Genomic DNA, 20,323 nt, shown 5'->3' with positions numbered 1-20,323 from the left:
GTATTCTTTTTTAAATTTATTTGAAAATTATAAAAAAAGAAACTACTTTTACAAATATTTTTTTAAATGACATAAAACTAAATCTTTTATCTTCCTTTATATCATATTTTTTTAGTAAAAAAATCCAATTGAAATTATGTGAACTATGATTTCCGTAAAATTTTAAAAATAACTAGATACATTTTTTCCTTTATAACCCACCAAAAAAAGCATTCAATATGCTCCAATGCAAGACAATTGAGTTTAGAAGTTAAAAATTGTTTTCAAAAGGATAATTAGATTCAAACTTTTTTTATAATTTTACATGTTTTGTTATATTTTGATTTTTAAATTAACTACATAAATTAAGTACGAATAACTGTTTTAAAAACTAACATCTTTAATTATAATAGCAGTATGTATTTGCAAATGTCTGACTTGTCAACTAGATGGTTAATCACATACTAATTCACCTATGAATTGAATCAATGACTATTTTAGCCTTCCAATATTATAAATACTTATGTATGTTATTATTATTTTATGCCAAACAATTTACGAGACAGAGAAACATTAGTCATTCCTTTTTTTAAATAATAAATTACTTGCGGTGTTGTTGACTGCATGAAGTTTATATTACTTTTGTACATATAAACTTTTCGACATATAATAACCTGTACTAGGTAGATTGCTAGATTAATTTTAATAAGATTATTAGTGTTCAATTATGTATCGTCATACAAATCAATCACAGTGTAAAGCCACTTATCAACATGATTTCATGAAAGCAAATACTTAAATAGTGCAGAACTAATCGAAAGTGTATGAGACCATCTCATTAAAAATTGAAATCTCCATCTTTAATATTTTGGATCTCAAATTAACAATAATTTTATTTAACTGTGTTTTATATTACCTATGTATCTTAAATTTTAATTTTTTATAATTCAAAAGCTTTTTTAAATGTCTTGTAAAAGTATTTTTATTTTTCAAAAATTTTAAAGGAGTGGACAATTTCATTTAATACATGGTATTCCTTTAGTAGTTAAAGATATTTATCTATGGTTTCGGGGGAAATAATTTGTTAATAATCTCATTCATTTAAAATACAGAATAACTCTCATTTCAACATAGGAGCCTCTTCCAAAATTAAATCTAGTCATCATCACCCAGCCATTCCTGTCAACTGTTGAACATAAGCCTCCCCTATCCAGTCACCGGCAGTTCTCTTAATATCATCTGACCATTGTAAGTGAGGTCCCCCTCTACTTCTTTCGTCTTTCTGAGGTCTCCACTCGACTATTCTTTTAGTCCACCTTTGGTCTTTTAGTCTGGCATCATGTCCCACAAATGACCCTTTCAAAAAAGTCTCTTATTCCCGACCTTCTACGCATCTTGGTGTTTCTTATCCGTTCAAAGAGTTTCGTATTTCAGTAGTTATTTAAATAATGTGTTTCTAAACGCACCGCCACAATAGATCTTCCCAGGTTGCAGTGACGTCAGGAGCTTATATAGTACCGATCCCCACTTTAAAGAGTACTTCACACACCACAAAGTGAAAATACACCCTCCTTGCAGCTTTCATTATCCCTTTAACTATGCATTTTATGGCTCATGTTGGAAATTATCATTGTTACGCTTGACCATATTGCATTTGCACAGACACTTGTCGCATCATACCATAATTTACACAGTGATGGATTTGTACAACTTATAAATTTAACTGAAATAACATTTGTAATATTATAATATTCTACCGTGTGCTTAGGGCCACTGACTGGCACTGTTGATATTGAAACATGTTTATATAATTATTGTATGAAAGTTTACAGTCTATCCTGAGGCAATCCTAAAATAAGTATCACCTAATAAGTGTTAAATTATGATAGAATCATTTTAAAATCGCAATATAAGATGTTTGATTAATCAAATCAAGTAAATAAGTGTAAAATTAGGAGCACTGTTGTGAAACGTATTTTGTAATATATTTTCTATATAAATATATACCTATATATATAATATAATATTAAATGCAATAGATTTTGATGTGCGTAAAATGAATATAGTTATTCCTTATAATTTTGATTATTGATGTTATTGAAATTATGTCTAGTAGTGAAAATATAGATAAAATCAACGACATATAATTAAATAGACACGTTACAAGCGAGACCAAAATGACATTTCAATTTCTGGGTAATTGCCTTCCGTGTCTTGTGTAACGAGCGACGTTAGTAGACAGAACGATGTCCACTTTGGTAAAAATATACGTCATTATCTAACAAACTTTCACCATGATCATACACGACGTTACGCAGAAATATGTTGCTGTGTGTGATGAGATAATGCTTCAGTTTCAATTGCACTTTCCAAAACAAAACGGAAATATCATTTTATTACTACTACTACTACTGCTACCATCAAGCCATTTCTCCGTAGGGGTAGGCAGAGAGCATGGACCGCAACACAATGTTTATTCTGACATAGCTCTTAGCTTCTTCCACAATCATATATCTTGTCATACAAGCCCTTCGGTTGTTTCTGCTTTTGACATGACCAGACCATGCCATGTCTTTCTTGGTCGTCCTACGTTACCATTTGTTCTCGCCATATATAACTGTTTTACCATTCTTTTGTCGTCCGTTTGTTAAACCATCTTGGTGACCTTTTCTTAATCTTATCAATTATGCGTGTCTCAGATTTGCACTCTTGCCTGATATAGTTACACATTTGTCCCAGAGACCGCATTTTGACCGCTTTCACTCTGATTTTCTCCTTCATATTTGTATCAGCAATTATCGTGCTTAGTTCACCGTTCATTTTGTTGCCCTCATTCACTTGCCATTCTACGTTTTATTCGTTGATACCATCCAATTTATTAAATATGTAGAAAGTTACTTATATTTATATAAGTTACTTATACCAGTGTCGTAGCTATGATAACGTGTGACACAGAAGTATGAACTAAGAAAATATTTATATCTCTTTCGCATATTAACGTTTGGATGTGTTTAGTGGTTTTCTGACTCTAATCCCAATTGTTGAGGGTAATGCAATATTGATTAAACATGAGATGCGGTTGGTAAGGCTATAACGTGTCTATTTGTTATAATAGTCAGTGGATAAAACTGTTATTATTTTAATAACAAGACCCATATTACGTATATATTATATTGTCTATTAATGCATAGTTTACATGAGGCAATAATGTCTTCTCCCAGCTTTGGAACTATTGTCCAAGTGTAAACGGAAATTTAAAGAACAAGACAATAGCCCACGGCATTGTCCTAGAGACAGATGGGTAGGCTATCTCCGTAGCACAATGGCTCACCCTCACTACCATGTGTTGTCCCGCATTTAAACTACCTATAGTTGAATTGTTGTATTATCTCACAATCCTGTCCTGTGTGGTCAAGGCTGTTCAAGGAGCTGGGACAGAAGAGTATTGTCTATTGTTTTGTCCCCCTCTGAACTCATAAGACAGGATTGATTCCATGATTTAGTCAAATATACAATCAGTATTTATGTAAAATATTTTATCTCTTTTTAACACAGATTAATGAATCGATACTAAAGTATTTTTTCATAACACAGCTGGTATTGCTGCTGGTAAAAAAATTTATTTGAGTTCGATTCCCAGTGAAATCACAGTACTTTTGTGATTTTTATGATATCTGGATATTATGTGTTGTTTAATTGACCACTGTAATTGAGCCCCCTAACCTGCTATTGGGCAAAAAAAATCTTTTGATGATAGAACGTCCGTCATTGTGTCCTGGAAGGCGCTTCCAGAAGGACCGCTCGGGGGGAACGGGTCCTGCCAACTAGACTCATTTTATGGTACGATTTGTATGACTGAATGGGGGTCGTCCTGTTGGCAGTATTTTATAGATTTCAGTAGAACCGGGTTGTGGTCCCGTGGCTAGTGTCGCGGACTCACAGAACAGAGGTCCTAGGTTCGCAACCCGCTCTACCACAGCTTAGTTCCCATTTTCCAATAGTGAGTTATTTACAACTTGAATTGAAATATTTGGGTAAATCATAAGAATGCAAATATTTCTTATTTTTTTTAAAGCATCTTTTTTTAGGCAGTTTGGGACATTTTTTTATTTAAAAAATGTCCCAAACTGCCTACTGCTTTTGCCCGCAGTACAAAGACGCATATTTTTATTATATTCACAACCATTTACGCTAGACTGATCGTAACATGATTCACCAAAAGAGAAAAAGATGCAATATATATTAAAAATAACTGCATCCTGGTCTAGAAATTCTCATACAAATAAAAAATGCGCATCCTACCGGTAGGTTGTAAAATCCTGCTGGTTGCTAGACGTTCCATCATTAAAGGTATTTTTTAAAAAGTTCATATGTAACCCATTACACTAATAAAACAAATTAAATAATTTAGTCAATTACTAGGAACAAAAATACTTTCATCAAAAATAAATTAAGGTTTGATCAATTGGAGGACTGTTTTTTCAAAATTTGTCATTCGCTTGAAATGTAATTTTACAGGAGAGGGTTTTTTGTGATTTATGTCAAATCCCGTGAACAATCTTTGTTTGTTTTTTTTTTGGAAAAAAAATATTAGCGGTCTTATAATTTTACCCGAATATTCCAATTTTGGTGGCCATTTTCAACGAGTTATAATTAAATGGAAATCAAGTTGGGGTAGAGTGGGGTTCGAACCTCGGACCTCTGATCCATGAGTCCGCCACACTAGCGATGGGACCACAACCCGTTTTAAAAAATTACACATTGCAACTAAGCCTGAAGGTAATCTAATTTATGTATAGTTTTCCATTTTCTTTTATATTTCATTATTCATTAGCACTGAACATAAATAATTTATATTGGGGATAAAATACAATAAATAAATAAAATGAAATACACAATAAAATATCGTGTTTTGAAAAAAACAGTAAGACTTTGAAATTTTTTTAAAGCCGGTTTTAAGCATGTTTTGGCGAGTCATTTTCAAGTAATTGATGCATCTTGATCCTGGCTTTTAATAAAAAATAAATCGCCGAATGGGGTGAATATCGTGTTTTGAAAAAACAATCCCCAATTGTGGTTATTTTTATGCGGTGCCTTTTACACCACCAGATGCATAAAGGTGTAGGAGAAGAAAAGTTTATTTTAAAATTTTACTAAAAATAAACATTTTATTGTTTGAGTAATTTTTTCTCCAACTGAATTTTATAGTTTGCAACCATCAAGATTTTTTGGTGTACAAAAATGTATTTTATAAAATGATGAACTAATGTGCCTGATTGTTCTCATTTTTGTATTTTTTATTTAGTTCAATAAATATTTTTGGCCAAACACAAAGTTTTTTATTCTGGTATTAATATAATGCATTTTAATATAATGCATCAAATGTATGGAAAATTGAGTACTTACCCAGGGTAAGGTATATTGTGAGATTCGAAAGAAACCAACTTTTCCAGAAGGCATGTTCTCTCACAATTTCGTTTCGTAAGTTCGTTCGTTTGTCATATGTTCATCTCATTTTAATGCAATCAAAACCATATTTCGCTCTCATTCTCTCTCATACGATGCAAATGAATTTACGACAATTTATGAAAGGAATTAGTTACAGCATGAGGCCACAGAAAATAACTCAAGGAAAAAAAAAAATCTTCATGATAAATATGGTAAAGCTCTTGTATAACATACATTGACTATTTTTAGGTCATAGGACAGTCAAAAATATTCTGGGACTAACAATTGGAGAGTTATAAAAATATACATGTTTATTTTATGAAACAGGTAATCCAATTCCAAGCAAAAGTTTTTGCAGAAATCATAAATAAATGATATTTTATATACAGGTAGAACATGAAAAAATTGACAAAATCAAAAGGGAAACCATAAGTTTTTATTTGAAATTTGCTTTATTCTGTGTAGTACCTACATATTATTATCCGGAGTAGGTACACACATGCTTGTTGAACAAATAATGTAAAATTAATGTATGCTGAAATTATAATATTTAAATAAACGCTTTCCTATTTTACAAGGCATCAGGTTCTCGACGTCCTGGATGTGCACTGCTGACTGTTCGTCGGCAGTTTATGTCAGAACTTCGGGACGAGAACCTGACTTGGGAGGAAGCAAAGGAGTTGGCAGCTGATAGAGATGCATGGAGGCTCTTTGTGGATACCATATGCTCCAACTAGGGAGCGGACATGGAATGATGATAATAAAACAAACATAAAAACGAAAACCTAACATTACCTAGAACACTCCAGTTGGGAGGTGAAAAGGCCATAAAAAACGAAAAAGAATCCTAAAATTATTTTGTGGATTTCACTTAGAGTATATACTAAGGGATTTCATGTACTTGTACTGTAATTCATGTAATTTTGATTAGTTTTGTTTTAGTGTGCTATTTACTATTTTCAGCACTAGATTTGACTAAATTACCTTAGCAAATTATCATCATAAGATGGACAGCGAATATTTATATTTTTGTGGGATAAAATAAAAAATAACGCAAAATAACATGAACAATGTAAAGTTGTAAAGGTAAGTACTTTAATGATGCTAGATGCAACATCGTTTTTCCCCCTGACTTTGGAGGATGCACAGGATCTGGCAGCTAACAGAAATGTCCGGAGGCTCTTTGTGGACACCATATGCTCCAACTAGGGAGCGGACATGGAATGATAATAATGATAATATTATATTAGTTTTAGTAATCTATGATAATGATTTTTTCATCACAATATTTTTATTTTCATAGAAAAAGCACGAAGAACGTCGTTCATTTTCTGTGCTTTTTACTTATGTCAAATTGGGGTTGTGGTATTCGCTGTCATGTAGTGTTTATAAATTGTGTTTTTAGTTATTTTAAAAAAAATAGTACAATCCTAACTAAATTTTCCGCCAGCTAATTAAAGTCGTTTACACGATGTTGGTTGTGCGTTATTTTTATTCACAAGTTAAAAACAATTCCTACTTCTTAATTGGGTTATGTGTTGGCTTGATTGTGACTTTGAATTTCGCATCCTTGGACGACGATTTACTGTGTAACGGGAGTAATGTTTATGCAAATATTAAAGAGGAAGTAATTTCGCAGTCTCCGACGACAGATGAATATGAGCCGAGACTGAATTTACAGAATAAACCGCTTCGGCCTAAAAAGGAGGCGCAAATATTACAAAGGCCTCGTTATTACAGCACGGAATTAGGGATAAGGGAGAAGTTATTTATCGGCGTGTTGACGTCTGAAGCCCGTATAAATTTTCAAGCTACAGCCATCAATAAAACGCTCGCGCATCTGGCAAACAAAATAAAGTTTTTCATAACGGCTAGTGTCGTGAAAAACAACCTTAATTTGACCAATATTGTAGGTTTTACCGATACTCGTGAGATTCTGAAGCCGTTTCACGTCTTGAAATACATATCTGACAACTATTTGGAAGAGTTTGATTATTTCTACCTGATATCTGATTCAGGGTTTGTAAATGGCAGGAGGTTACTGGAAGTAGTGAATGGAATTAGTGTCAGTGAGGATGTTTACCTTGGAAGTACACCAGAGATTGATAGTCACTATTGCAGTTTGGGTAAGTCAATTTTATTTCAATCTTCAAACTAATTTACATTTATCTTTTTTTCTGTTTCTTCCTCTCTAAGATCCAAATTTACCATTGCAATCAGAAAATGACTGGTTCTGTAGGAAATTATCGCAAAGTTCTCACGTTCAGAATATACACGAATTTATTTCATCTCAAAAACATTTGTTTATTTATATTCAAATTAATGTACAAAAGTAAACAAAATCTAGATCGCGCCAAACTAATAATAAATAAAAGTTTATCTTCTTCTTCTTCGTTTTTTCATGGCCTTTTCACTTACCTCTCAACTGTGTTCTGGCCAGTGTTGAGTTTTTTTTTTTTTTTACATATTAGCACATGTGTTATCGTTTATCGGTGCGTTTCTAGTACAATTATTATTTTATTTTTTTCAAATAGTAAATTCTCACAAAATATCAAATAATCACAAAAACAAATAAAAAATAAAATAAAACAATGTAAAAATTAAACAACACAAATATATTTGGACCGGATAAATACAAGTTTACACCTTAAAGTTTTGATTCTTGATGACGAAATCCTTCAATCGTTTGCTTCTTTGCTGCAAACTGGTAGAGTTCTTTACCTCGGCAGGAAGCTTATTAAATAGCTTTGGTGCAATATATTCTGTCGTCCTGTTTCCATAGAAGTTTTGTGCTCTAGACTACCAGTTTCATAGCTGTTATCGATCTTGTTCCATGTTGGTGACTGAGCAGGATTTTTTTCTCATCAAAATGCTTTATTATTAGCTTAAAGTGGTAAAGTTGCTTCACCGGAAGTACCCCACAATTCACAATGCTTAAATAGGATTGTGTCATCTTCTTTGCAAATCTTTTTGATTTCTTCATTTTCAATCATTATCACCTCAGCTTTGATTAGTGAGTCCGCAACACTAGCCACGGGACCACAACCCTCGTACAATATTGTTGGTACCTCAGAGTAATAATGCGTAACCTAGAGAGAAGCCCAAACGTAGGAAAACCATTATATGACTATTGGGTATTAAGTTAGCTACAGTTCGCAGCAAAAGAATGGGCCGTACTCAGGTCGAGGATTGCCAAATGGATATTAATTAGCATTCTTCTTCTTCTCCGTTTTTTAATGGCCTTTTCACCTCTCAACTTGGGTGTTCTGGCCAGTGTCGAGTTTTTTGTATTTTTTTTTTTTTTACATATTTACACATGTGTTAGTAATATAATATATACAAGTTAGTAAGTTAGTATTTAATATAATGTATACAAATAATAATATTATATATTTACAGCTTAACACCATTTATTACTAGATATTTACATATAATTTTAAATACACGTTTATTGGGTGGGGACAGGAGAGTAAGAATATGAATAGAGAATGGGATGTTGACATCGGAGAGGTCGGATAGGAACTCAGGATAACAATCATTAATGGGGCATCCAAAAAAAACATGATTTAGATCTTGCTCCTCAAGCTGACATTCGCACATGGCTGAGTCCCGGACATGGATTCTGAACAGGTGTTTAACATGATTATAATACCAGGAATAAGGTAAAAATCAGTAAAAAAGCCGAATTAAATTTTAAATAACGCAGTTAAAAAATATTATGATATGGAAAAAAAACATATATGAAGAAAAAAAAACTTCATACGTAAGGTTAAGACATGTGCTAAACACTTTATAAATAATAAATATACACAATGTAATTATTAGAGCACACTTAAGAGTATGTTTATGTGTGTCCTACTTCAAGATTTAAAATAAAAATAAAAAAAGTTACAAAGTTAATGCTAATTTATTCAATCAAATGATACCAGTTTAATACTGAAGTGTATCTGATTTCCAGAGGCGGGAATGCTCATCAGCAACTCGGTGATCAGGAAGGTAAAGGAGAACCTGGACTGGTGCGTGAGGAACTCCTACTCCCCGGAGTACTCCGAGAACATAGGTCGCTGTGTCCTGCACAGCACGGGCCTGCGTTGCACACAGACCCTTCAGGTTAGCTCCGTGTACCACTAAGTGTATTAAAAAATAATAACAATGGAGAACGTTTTAGAGAAGAAAATATGGATGTTTTGGCATTTATAGGGCTAATGACCTGTCTTTTGCTGCATACTGTGTAACATTTACCATTTTGCGTTTATTTGAACATCCATATTTCCTTAATTCTTCCATCTGTTGATTTTGCTGACACCTTAATTGTTGTGAAGAGATTCATCTGTTTCATCCATACAAATTTCCAATATTTGTATTTTTTGGAACAGTTTCTGGTTTTCAGTAAAATATTGTTTTGTTTTTTTAATTTGTCATTATTTATATACACATTGTACACTTTCAACATTTCCCTTACTGTCCTTAATACACCCGCGTGTTACGGTGCTGTGTAGTCACTGCACATTAATAAAAGAAGAGATTTAAAAAGGGAAAAATGGAATATTTGGAATGGGAATGGCTTTAATTAACCATAATTTAATTCAAAGATGATAATATTTCAAATCTAACTGCTGAAAACATGAATAAACCATTGGGTATCGCTAATGACTCGGGCTAAATGTGCACCTGTGCCATCTTCCCGAGACCTACTAAGTAGCTATATAGTACTGGACTACGTGACTGACTGAGAGTATACTTTTGATGATATTTGTAATTTATCTCCGATTTCCGATAAAATGCTTTTTTTGTACCTAATAAGTACTTATTATTTAATAAAAAAATTATTTCAGTCGATATGTAAATGTGTAATGGAGGAATACTGAAAATCTAAACCCAATATTTACTAGACGCAATGTGTACTAGCTACACATCACCGGGGAGGGAGGGTTAATATTTCAATTTTTAGAAAAAACTAAAATCCCACCAAGCCACTTTCTGTGGCTTGTTGGTGGAGATTTATATCAATTTTACAACAACAAACCATCACGCCGTTTCCCCGTAAGGGTAGGCAGAGAGGATAGAACGCCACATCACTATCTTTGCATACAGATCTCGCTTACTCTACATTCATACATCTTCTCATGCACGCGCGCCGATTATTCCGACTTTTAACATGCCCATCTTCAAGTATTTGTTGGATTTGGTCTTTCTCGGTCTTCCTCTGTTTCTGCATCCATCAACATTCGCATCGTAAATAGTTTTAGCCATTCTTTTGCTGTCCATTTGCTCTACATGTCCAAACCAACGCAGAGCTCCTTTCTTGATTTTGTCCATTATGATCAATTTTAACTTATATAATATTTCCTGAACTTATAAAAATAATGAATATACACATATAATTAACAGCCGGAAAGATTGACACAAACAAACTTTTTTTTTTAAATATAGGAATGAATATTATTTAAATATAAACTTTTTATCGAGTAGCCAATCTCTTATTTTACTCTTGTGATGATATGTTAAATTTAAGTTTTTTTGGCAATAAATTAAAAATGTTAGGTAAGAGTTCTACTATTATACCTGTTACATATTTTTGTTACTACTAAACCATCATTAAACAAATATTATGGTTATGTTTGAGAGGAATTTTGAAATGATTACTATTAAATTGTTCTAAAATGATGCGAAGCCACAGTAATCCTCGAACTGGCAGTGTTTTAAGCGTTTTGTGCAGAATTTAATCACTTATTTGTCTGTTCTGACCCAGGATCATTTTAATATTAGTTTTAGTTGAATGTCCCCACAACTTTATACCATATGTTATTATTGATTCTACGACGGAAAAATAAATTATTTTTAAAGTGTTTTTAGGCATTGTAAAAATATAACCATCCTATTCAAAATTATAATCTTTAAAAATACTTAAAAACTTATGCTCCTCAATAAATGCTGTAAGTTTGCAATTAAAACTATCAGAGATACCATCATTTGAATAATTTGTTTCTAATGTGTGTGTTTGTTGAATTTTTAGGAGCAATCTTTGAAGAGTTTTAAGCTTCCAAATGACTGGCAATTGAGTCGTGATCTTAAAACTGTGATCGAGAGAAACAATGAGTTTGATAACGCTGTATCTGTTTATCCTCTTACTAAATATGCCGACTTTTACATTCTGCAATTGTATTTTGCAAGAGTAAGTAATGATTCATTTTTATTATACATTTTTTTTCTTTTTTTTATCAATAAAGATGTACAATATTAAGGTTTCATTCATATTGATCATTTTGGTAACAAATTAATTGTCTTCCCTTTTACTGACATTAAATAAACTTCGAATATAACCCTTTTCTTCCCTTCTCAGTTCTTGCAAATCTTCTACATGAAATAAACATAAATCTTTTCATATTAGCTTCACCTGGAGTCGACCCAGGAGCAAATGTCCGCTCTGGCGCAGGCTCTGACCAAGGCCGGGGCCCCCTGGCCCGCGGGGGCCCGCGAGGACCCCACCCTTCCTGCTCCCCCACCGCCAGACCGGTTCCACCAGCCTGTGTACACTGCCATCACGGTCAACGCTTCACTCATGCCAAATGATTTCTCCAACATGCTGCCACATTCGCACGCAGATAAGAAAGATATTGATGTGAGTATTATCATTTATTGGTAAACGATACATAAAAAAATATTTTTTTAAATTTTGGTTTAGTTTGATAGTCTCTCTCTTCAATCCGTGCCTCATGTCTGAGGATGATGATTACGCCTGGCTCCAGGCATGGCTCTTCTGTGGACAGTCTCACTCCATCTGGAACGGTCTTGTGCTCTTCTATAGGCATTCGTCAGTGATGATTCTGATAATTCAGTTACTGCGACGCTCCATCTTGTCGGCTGAGGTCCACGCGACCTTGTCCCTTCGACACTTCCCATGAGAATAGTTTTCTCCAAACTATCAGAGCTTCCCCTGGAAATATGCCCAAAGAACTGCAGGATTCTTTTCTCACTCATAGTATGATAGTCTATTAACGAATAAAAAAAGCCACTAAACTTCCTCATTGTACTGATTTTTTTGCAGAAGTATTCATAAAAATAATCTTTAAATTAAAAGTCCTGCTGAATTGCGAGTATGCAATTCATCAACAGGTTTGTATATATATATCTTCTTTTAGATAAATTTGAACATTGTATAATATTTTATTTAAAATTATTAATACAAAAACCTTTTTTCCATCAACCACAATTTGAGCACACGTCTCACTCCTGTATCCAACACACTATTCTTAATATTGTTTGGTAACAGGTTACATATTTTAGGTATACTGTATTGCAGTGTCCTTTTGCCATATTTATTACAATATTTAGGAACAGCTGGCCCTTCCGTTCTAGTAAACCTGGTGTTGTAATCATGTACTAATTTGTGTTTATACTCGGAGTGCGATGCATACTGACAAATTGAGTTATACCATAGTAGAGCCCTAAACTGATAATTTTACAAATTGATTCTTTATTTAGTCATGAAAATATACTTTTTACTTCTTCTTCTGCCCGTAGTCGTCCACTCCTGAACGTAGACCTCCTCCATCCTTCTCCATGCCAAATGGTCTTAGCCAATTTGTATCTACGCTGTTTCTAAATGCTTCACAATATCGGCTCTCCCGCGAAACTGGGGTCGTCCAGGATTTCTGGTAGTAGTCTAAGAGCGCCAGCGCAAGACGTGTTTTTTCCTTTTATCGTCTGACCTGCGAGCAACGTAGCCAGCCCAGGGTCATTTAAACATTGCAACTCTTTTAATAATGTCCAGCATTCCTGTTTTTTAATCTCTATTATCGCTCGCTCCATGGCTCTCTGTGTGACTCACTTTTGTTGGATAGTGTGATGGTCTCAAACCCGTATGTGAGTACTGGCAAAACACAGATATTTTTTGTTTAATATTGATGAGGGTTCAGGCATTTTTGAATATATGATCAAGTTTTCCGAAGGCTGCCCATCACAACCCAACCCTTTCGTTGATCTCTGTAGTTTGATTTTCTTTGCCAAGTCAGTACAATTTTATTGCCGAGATATACATATTCATTCGCTGCCTCCATGGGTGTATTATCTATACATGTCCTAACAGGATTAGGCGCCATCACTTTAGTTTTATTTAAGTCCATGCATAGTCCCACTTTTTAGAGGCTATGTTCAGCTCTTTTAGCATGAGAGAAAGCTGCTCAGCATCCCCACTTATCATGACTATGTCATCATGAGGTGCACTCTACCCGCTGATATCGTCCCTGTCGAGTTCTTTGAATATATATTCTAGGGTCATTGTAAATAGTTTTAGGGATATGATGTCACCTTGTCGGACTCCTTTTTTTTACGTAATCTATTTTTTATCCAATTTAAACATCATTCCTTTCTCAATGTGGAGATGTTTTTTAGCTTCCCTGCGACTTTCTGATAGCTCATTGAAAACTTTTAAGCTTTGTAAAACGGGTTGTTTTGAGTTCTAGTCAGTCGTCAAATCAATGTCAATTCTTGTTAATTAATACACATTATTAATAATTTTTTACAGTATATTATTAACGCCGCCACTCTGAAGGTACAAAACGAGAATCCCAACCTCAAATATCACTCGCTCGTCAATGGCTGTAAGCGCTTTGATCCTTCTCGCGGCATGAACTACATACTGGACATTAACTTTCGAGATTCAGCAGACGCGACCAACCAGAACGGAGAGCTCGTTTTAAAGAGGATGGAGGTGTTCAAGCCCCTCGGAAAAGCGGCCGTGTTACCAGTTCCTTATGTGACGGAGAATACAAGAATCGTCATGGTGATCCCAGTCTCGGAACGCGAAACTGCGGCGGGATTGGAGTTTATAAAACATTATGAAACGGCATGCATGGAACGAAAAGATAAAGTTTATCTTTTATTGGTGAGTACTCAACATGTTTATTTACTTATCCATAGGACTTTAACATATACATATGATTATAAAAAAATGATTTACAAGGAATATCACTAAATTGATGGCAGCTGTGTAAACTATCGCACGTTGAATACATCAACTTTTCAAGATAGCCGTTTAAAGGCATATAAAAGACCTGATTATAGACATAACTTTCTTAAGTCGATTCACATAAAATTTAACAAATATAATCCTGAATTCAAATGAGATTTTAAAAAATTCTAATGAAGGTTAATTTGTGTTAAGGAAAAGGTTACCAAGCGACATGCGGCAACTTTACGGAAAAACCAATTAAAGTTTTTTTTTTTTTTTAAATTAATTAGAGTATCTCACACATACGTATTATTTTGATGTGACTCCTACATAATTTAAATAATAAAAAAAAAAATCGAGATTCTTTATTTATTAAAAAAAAAACTTTGATTGGCTCTTCTGTAAAGTCGACATGTTGATTGATAACTTTTTCTTTCCAGCATCAATTTGATATATAGCAATGAGCAGTAAAAATAATATTTCAGTACGAAAACCGATATACAGTGGTGCCTCGCATAACGAACGCCTCGCACAGCGAACGCTGCACAAATCGAACTTCCTTTTCGTTCATTTCACGATTCATACAACGAACTTCGCTTCACACAACGAACTTCGCTTCACACAACGAAGTCGCCCACTTCACACGATCACTGCCGATTTATTGCATCCTTCCGCGCAGGCAGTCGTTAGTCACTGAGCAGTACGCTTAACTTACGCACGTGTCGCAGCAATCGTTGAAGAGGATGTAGAGGAGCTTATTGAGGAACACAAAGAAGAGCTGACAACTGAAGAGCTCCAAACACTTCTGGCCCAACAACAGGACAATGCTCAAAGGGAAGCGTCATCTGATAACGAGGAGCAACAATCAAACAATCAACCAATTCCAACTGCTGACATCAAGAACATCCTGGTCAAATAGAAAGCAGTTCAGGAGTTTACCAATGCCCACTATCCGGATTCCGCTGAAGCAAACAGGATCAACGACCTGTACTCCGATACTCTTGTCCGTTATTTCCGGCAGATGTTGAAGAAAAGAGAGAAACAAACGACTTTGGACAGGTTTTTCACTGCACCATCGGCCAAAAAGCGGAAAATGGATGAAGATGTGCAAGATTCGATTATTTCTTAAAATTAAAAAATGTGTGTTTTTTTCATTATGTTTTTAGATGTATCTAAATAAAAATAATAACAAAAAATTTATCTTTTTTTTATGTCATCTTACCATATTTTATGCTACAGAACGAATTATTTTTTTTAACATGTATTGTTATGGGAAAACGCGTTTCACATAACGAACTTTTCGCATAACGAACTTGCTCCTGGAACGAATTAAGTTCGTTGTGTGAGGCACCACTGTAATTAAAAAAAAAAAAAATGCAATAATTTTATATCTAGAACCCATAAGCAAAAAGTCAGTGTAGATATGACACACACAGGTTTTATGCTTTAGAACAATAGACTTACTGTATTTTTACTTATGATTATTTACAGTTTTTTTAAATTGCATAAAGTTGATAAATACTAAAAAGTGTCATATCTTAAAATATGACTAATGCAAATAACTGCCTTTTTGCTTATGAGGGCAGTACAGGGCTCATGACTTGTTATTAACAGCTTTAAGTGATGATTTCCAAATTCCCTACTAATGTATTAATCTCGGTTAAGATATCTTTCAGTTATTTCCTGAGATATCAGCCTAGTAGGATGAAATCCTCGGAGGTTCGAATTCCTGCTGTCTAAAAACAATTTGACTTATTCAAAATATCCTGTTCATTAAATATTTATACTTTCCAGATCCTTCTTTACTCTTCTGACACTCCGAGCAAGGGTCCCGACGACCTGTTTGGGTCGCTGAAGACCCTCAGTCTGGACTTATCGCAGAAGTACCGTCTCGAAGGTCTGAAGATCGGCTGGGTGTCCATCAGACTGCCCGCGTCTGCTGAATCGGGACCGGGGAGGTTGCTGAGCATCGCAGTATGCGACCAGGCCCTGAGGAAGGTCCCTCCCGAGAGCCTGATTCTAATCGGGCGCCCACATATGGAGATCAAGCCAGACTTTCTCAATAGGGTAAGTATAAACAATATATTATTTTGATCAACAATGTTTTTAATATGCCCCAATTCATATTGACCAGTACTGGATTCAAACCCCTGCGGAGTTTATCAAAATTGATGAATACAGTCACAAGAATACACCTGAAAAAATCAAGAGAATAATTTCTGCGAACCGTTGCTACTGCGCGCTTCAGAAACAATTACAGTCCGAACAAATACCTGACATATGCCTCCGAAACCTGAGTTATGACAAAGAATATTGAGGGAACCATTGCAGCTTTCCAAAGAAGAATCCTCAGAGTTGTCTATGGCCCTGTAAGAGAAAACAACCATTGGCATATTCACTACAATAGGGAGTGTTCGATGTAATCAACTCCATCAAAGTAGGGCGCTTGAGGTGGGCTGGCAATATAATAAAAATGGACAGCAAAAATCCCATAAAATGCCTAATTCTCTGTGCCACAAGGATGACGAAGACCAGGAAGGCCCAAAATGCAATGTATGGACTGCATCAGTGCAGATACGACAATGTTGGAAGTAACCAACTTGAGAGGAAGGGCAGCAGACTGGCAAGAATAGAGGAGACTCCTGGATACAGCCAAGGCCCTTCCAGGGCTCTCGAGCTTATGATGATGATATATACAGAAGCGGTCACAGAAATCGCAAAAAAGATCTTACTCACATGTCAATATTCCTTCAGGAACTATAAAATCCAGGAAGCAAAACTGCAGTAACTAAGTTTACAATTTAAGTTCATCTTTAATATAGTTTTATTTACATTTTATTTATTTTTTAAATTGAAATATTAATCTTATTACATTATTTTCTTTTACCTCGTTTTTCTCAGAAACATGTCTAACTGAGATATTGCACTCTTCATACCGGCCCGCCGTTCACCACAACACAGCAAAAATCCAACCGGCCCGGTAAAGAATATAGGGTGGATTGATCAATATTGTAATTTTTTTTTAAATAAATTCTTAATTGGCAGAAGGGCCAGTGTCAGATTTAATATTTTACTCGCCACCATTTTGTAAAGGGTCGATTTCAATTAATAAACATGTATATTTAACTATTTTATACATGTTTAGTTGTGTTTTTATTTATATATTCTTTTTTTGTCAAAGGCATCAAACAGATAATCATAAAACTACAAAATTGCTAAATAATTACTTTTCTGCAATATTACTGTTTAGGACATTTGCCCTTATTGATCCAAGCCACAGAGTTAATGATTTATATAAAAATATCAATAAAATTCCTTGGTTAAGTTTTATTTGACCAACGAGCGCTTTTGCCTAAGTAGGCATCTTCGGGACTGGTCTTACAAGTGATGCGTATTTCGATCATCTGTTACATGAAGATAAAGTCATCAGTCGCACACTTCGCCAGGCCAGGAACAATTCAATATTGCAGTCAAAACAACAACTCAATATTTCACATCCATCCTGACAGGAATTGAACCTGGTGGTTGCATGGTAGGTGAAAGCGCCAACCACTATACTAGGACTTATCTCCACACGATTTCTTTATTCAAGATTTTTACGTGAGAGTAGCCATTGAGTTGAAAACACTTTCCCAAGATTCTGGTTCTATTTCACACACAGAACTGTATGCGCACGGACACAGATGTAGGGATACCAGTAATAAAAAATGTACTCGGCACTTTTTATTTTCCGTAGGTACAAATGTAAATAAATCTTAATATAGTGTACCTATATTGGAATGAATACTCGGGTTTAAACGGCTAATTCCACTAATGATTATCTTAGGTGCGGATGAACACAATCCAAGGGTACCAAGTCTTCAGTGTGATGGGCTTCCAGCGCTACCATCCAACCTTGGCTAGTGGAATGGCTCCCAGTAAGATGGCGGGAAGGTTTGCTCCATGGGACTACACTGTCACATCTTTCTACAGCCGCGATTATATTAACGGTAAAAATTCTGAATTCCTTAGTTAAATTTTCCTTGTATTGTTTCCACTGAAGAACATTATTTCAAAATATTGTTTGATTCGACCAGGGATTTAAATATGTCATCATAAAATTTTAAAGGCCATCCAGATTTAGGTTCATCTTTTAGATTCCATCAACTATTGCCCGATTCGAACCTTAAAACCACAATTTACATCTACATGCTATTAGTTTTTCTCCATAAACTGAGCCGGTCGAAAAAACATCGTAGACGTTTTTACTTTACCGTGTCTGAACACAATCTGTACTGAAACGGCAGGTCATAAAATACCCATTTTTTAATGGTCTGTCTGACTAAATTATTTTAGTAAATTTTAATACATGTGTGTGATTTAGGTTGTTGAGGGTTAGAGCTCCTACTCCGGTTGGGGATTGACAGAAAATATGACGTTGGTGTTCCAAGGTATATTTATTACATGGCGAATAAATATACGGAACACGAGAGTAATGGCCGATGATGAGTCGAAGTGACTGCACTTGGTCTACATGCTGAAACTGAGTGACTGCGTCAAGCTGACTTGGTTGGGTTGATTCTTTGGGCTGACTGGGCATTACCACACCCTGTGGTCTCTCTTTAGGCCACATCCCTTTGTTCTTCATGTCTCCACGGCGGGAATGAAATGCGTAATGAAGTTAATGTAATGCATGACATTGCTCTTATGTAGACGGATGTTTTATGTGCAATACTGTTAGTCTTGAAGAATACAATGTATTGTTTCCAATAGAGAATGCTGAGTTTCATATTTTACGTGAAATCATTTAGCACATGTGTGTGAGTCATCTATCAATGAACTATGACCTCCACACATGAAACATAATTGTTTTTTTTATATGCTTTCACTTTTGATTATACTTGTCCAAATTGATCACATAATTGTAGTCTCGTGGAGTTGGGACATGTGAAATTATTTATGCATATAATGGTTGTTCATACCCACCCACATAAATGTATAGGCAAGGAGTGAAAGTAATAAACTTGTAATTGTTTATCTTAATTTATTTTTTTCTTACAGTTCGAATCGCCGTCCAAGACCGATATCCGATCGTCCGATCCGACAAAGACATCGAAACTCTTTTCTCCAGAGCCGAAGCGGACATCTCCTCACTCTTCGAGCTATTTGTCAAATACTCCCCGGATCTTCACACATTCAGGGCCGTGGAACCCGGCTTGGTCTTCAAATATGACGAGCTACTGTACTGCCCTCTAGAAAGCTCCGTCAGAAATTCCACAACCAATCCGAGCGCCGAGGCTGGCGTACAATTTGGGCACGCCGTACTGACCAACAAGTGTATCAATACTTTGGCCAAAGATAATTTTGTTTCAGTCACAATTGGAGAGAGAAGCCAAATGGCTAAGTTGATATTTGAAGCTGGATCGTAATTTGAAAACAATATTAGATTGAACTCTGTGGTTAATAGTTTTGATATTAATTATCAACCAAATCTTTTTGGTTTTGATTAGTTTTCTTTACTGACCATCGAAAGCTTCCGCCTAATCAGGTATCTTTAAGAATTCGCTATTTTTTTACAAATTTAATTTAGTAAATATACATAAGAATCCTAATATTCGGAAACCCATAAGTCAACAGAAGTATTTTTAAGACCCAGCCTTAGCCTTTATATTGAAAAAAATTTACCATTACAGGGATTTACTATTCAAATATTTTCCTTTCTTTTCCTTTCCTTTATCTGCACCCTTCGTTCAAATGCCACTGTAGTGAAGAAGTTCAGTGCTATGGGAAATTGGAAATAAACATTTTTTACTGTTGTAAAAATTAGGGCATTTAATTGTAAAGCAAAGTTTCTCAAAAATGTATAAAATATAAACTACAATAAAACCCCTGTTCTACGTTTTTCAAGGGAGCAACAAAAAAAGTGTAAAACTGAGGAAAAGAAAAATGCATGGAAAAAAGAAA

The 20,323-nt window shown here is 34.8% G+C and overlaps 1 protein-coding gene across 1 annotated transcript; it reads left to right on the top strand.

Annotated features, from left to right (window-relative positions):
• The first annotated feature begins 6,773 nt into the window (after positions 1-6,773).
• Chpf (Chondroitin polymerizing factor) lies at positions 6,774-20,323 on the top strand. Its single transcript, XM_088237220.1, has 8 exons — positions 6,774-7,553; positions 9,386-9,537; positions 11,444-11,602; positions 11,819-12,049; positions 13,955-14,314; positions 16,175-16,447; positions 18,207-18,369; positions 19,421-20,323. The coding sequence occupies exons 1-8, from the start codon at positions 6,899-6,901 to the stop codon at positions 19,786-19,788; spliced, it is 2,361 nt and encodes a 786-aa protein (XP_088093346.1). The 5' UTR covers positions 6,774-6,898; the 3' UTR covers positions 19,789-20,323.

This window comes from Micrasema longulum, unplaced genomic scaffold (assembly GCF_059751315.1).
Source record: "Micrasema longulum isolate JH-2025_06_02 unplaced genomic scaffold, ASM5975131v1 h1tg001670l, whole genome shotgun sequence".
In the NCBI taxonomy this organism is placed as follows: Eukaryota; Metazoa; Arthropoda; class Insecta; order Trichoptera; family Brachycentridae; genus Micrasema; species Micrasema longulum.
Note: the sequence above shows the minus strand (reverse complement) of the source record. Positions and strands in the feature narration are given on the sequence as shown.

Excerpts from the sequence above, each read along its gene's own strand:
- Chpf (XM_088237220.1), top strand. The coding sequence starts at position 6,899 with ATGTTGGTTGTGCGTTATTTTTATTCACAAGTTAAAAACAATTCCTAC. Across the intron at positions 11,603-11,818 it reads TGCAATTGTATTTTGCAAGA|CTTCACCTGGAGTCGACCCA; the intron begins GTAAGTAATGAT and ends TTTTCATATTAG. Across the intron at positions 14,315-16,174 it reads ATAAAGTTTATCTTTTATTG|ATCCTTCTTTACTCTTCTGA; the intron begins GTGAGTACTCAA and ends TATACTTTCCAG.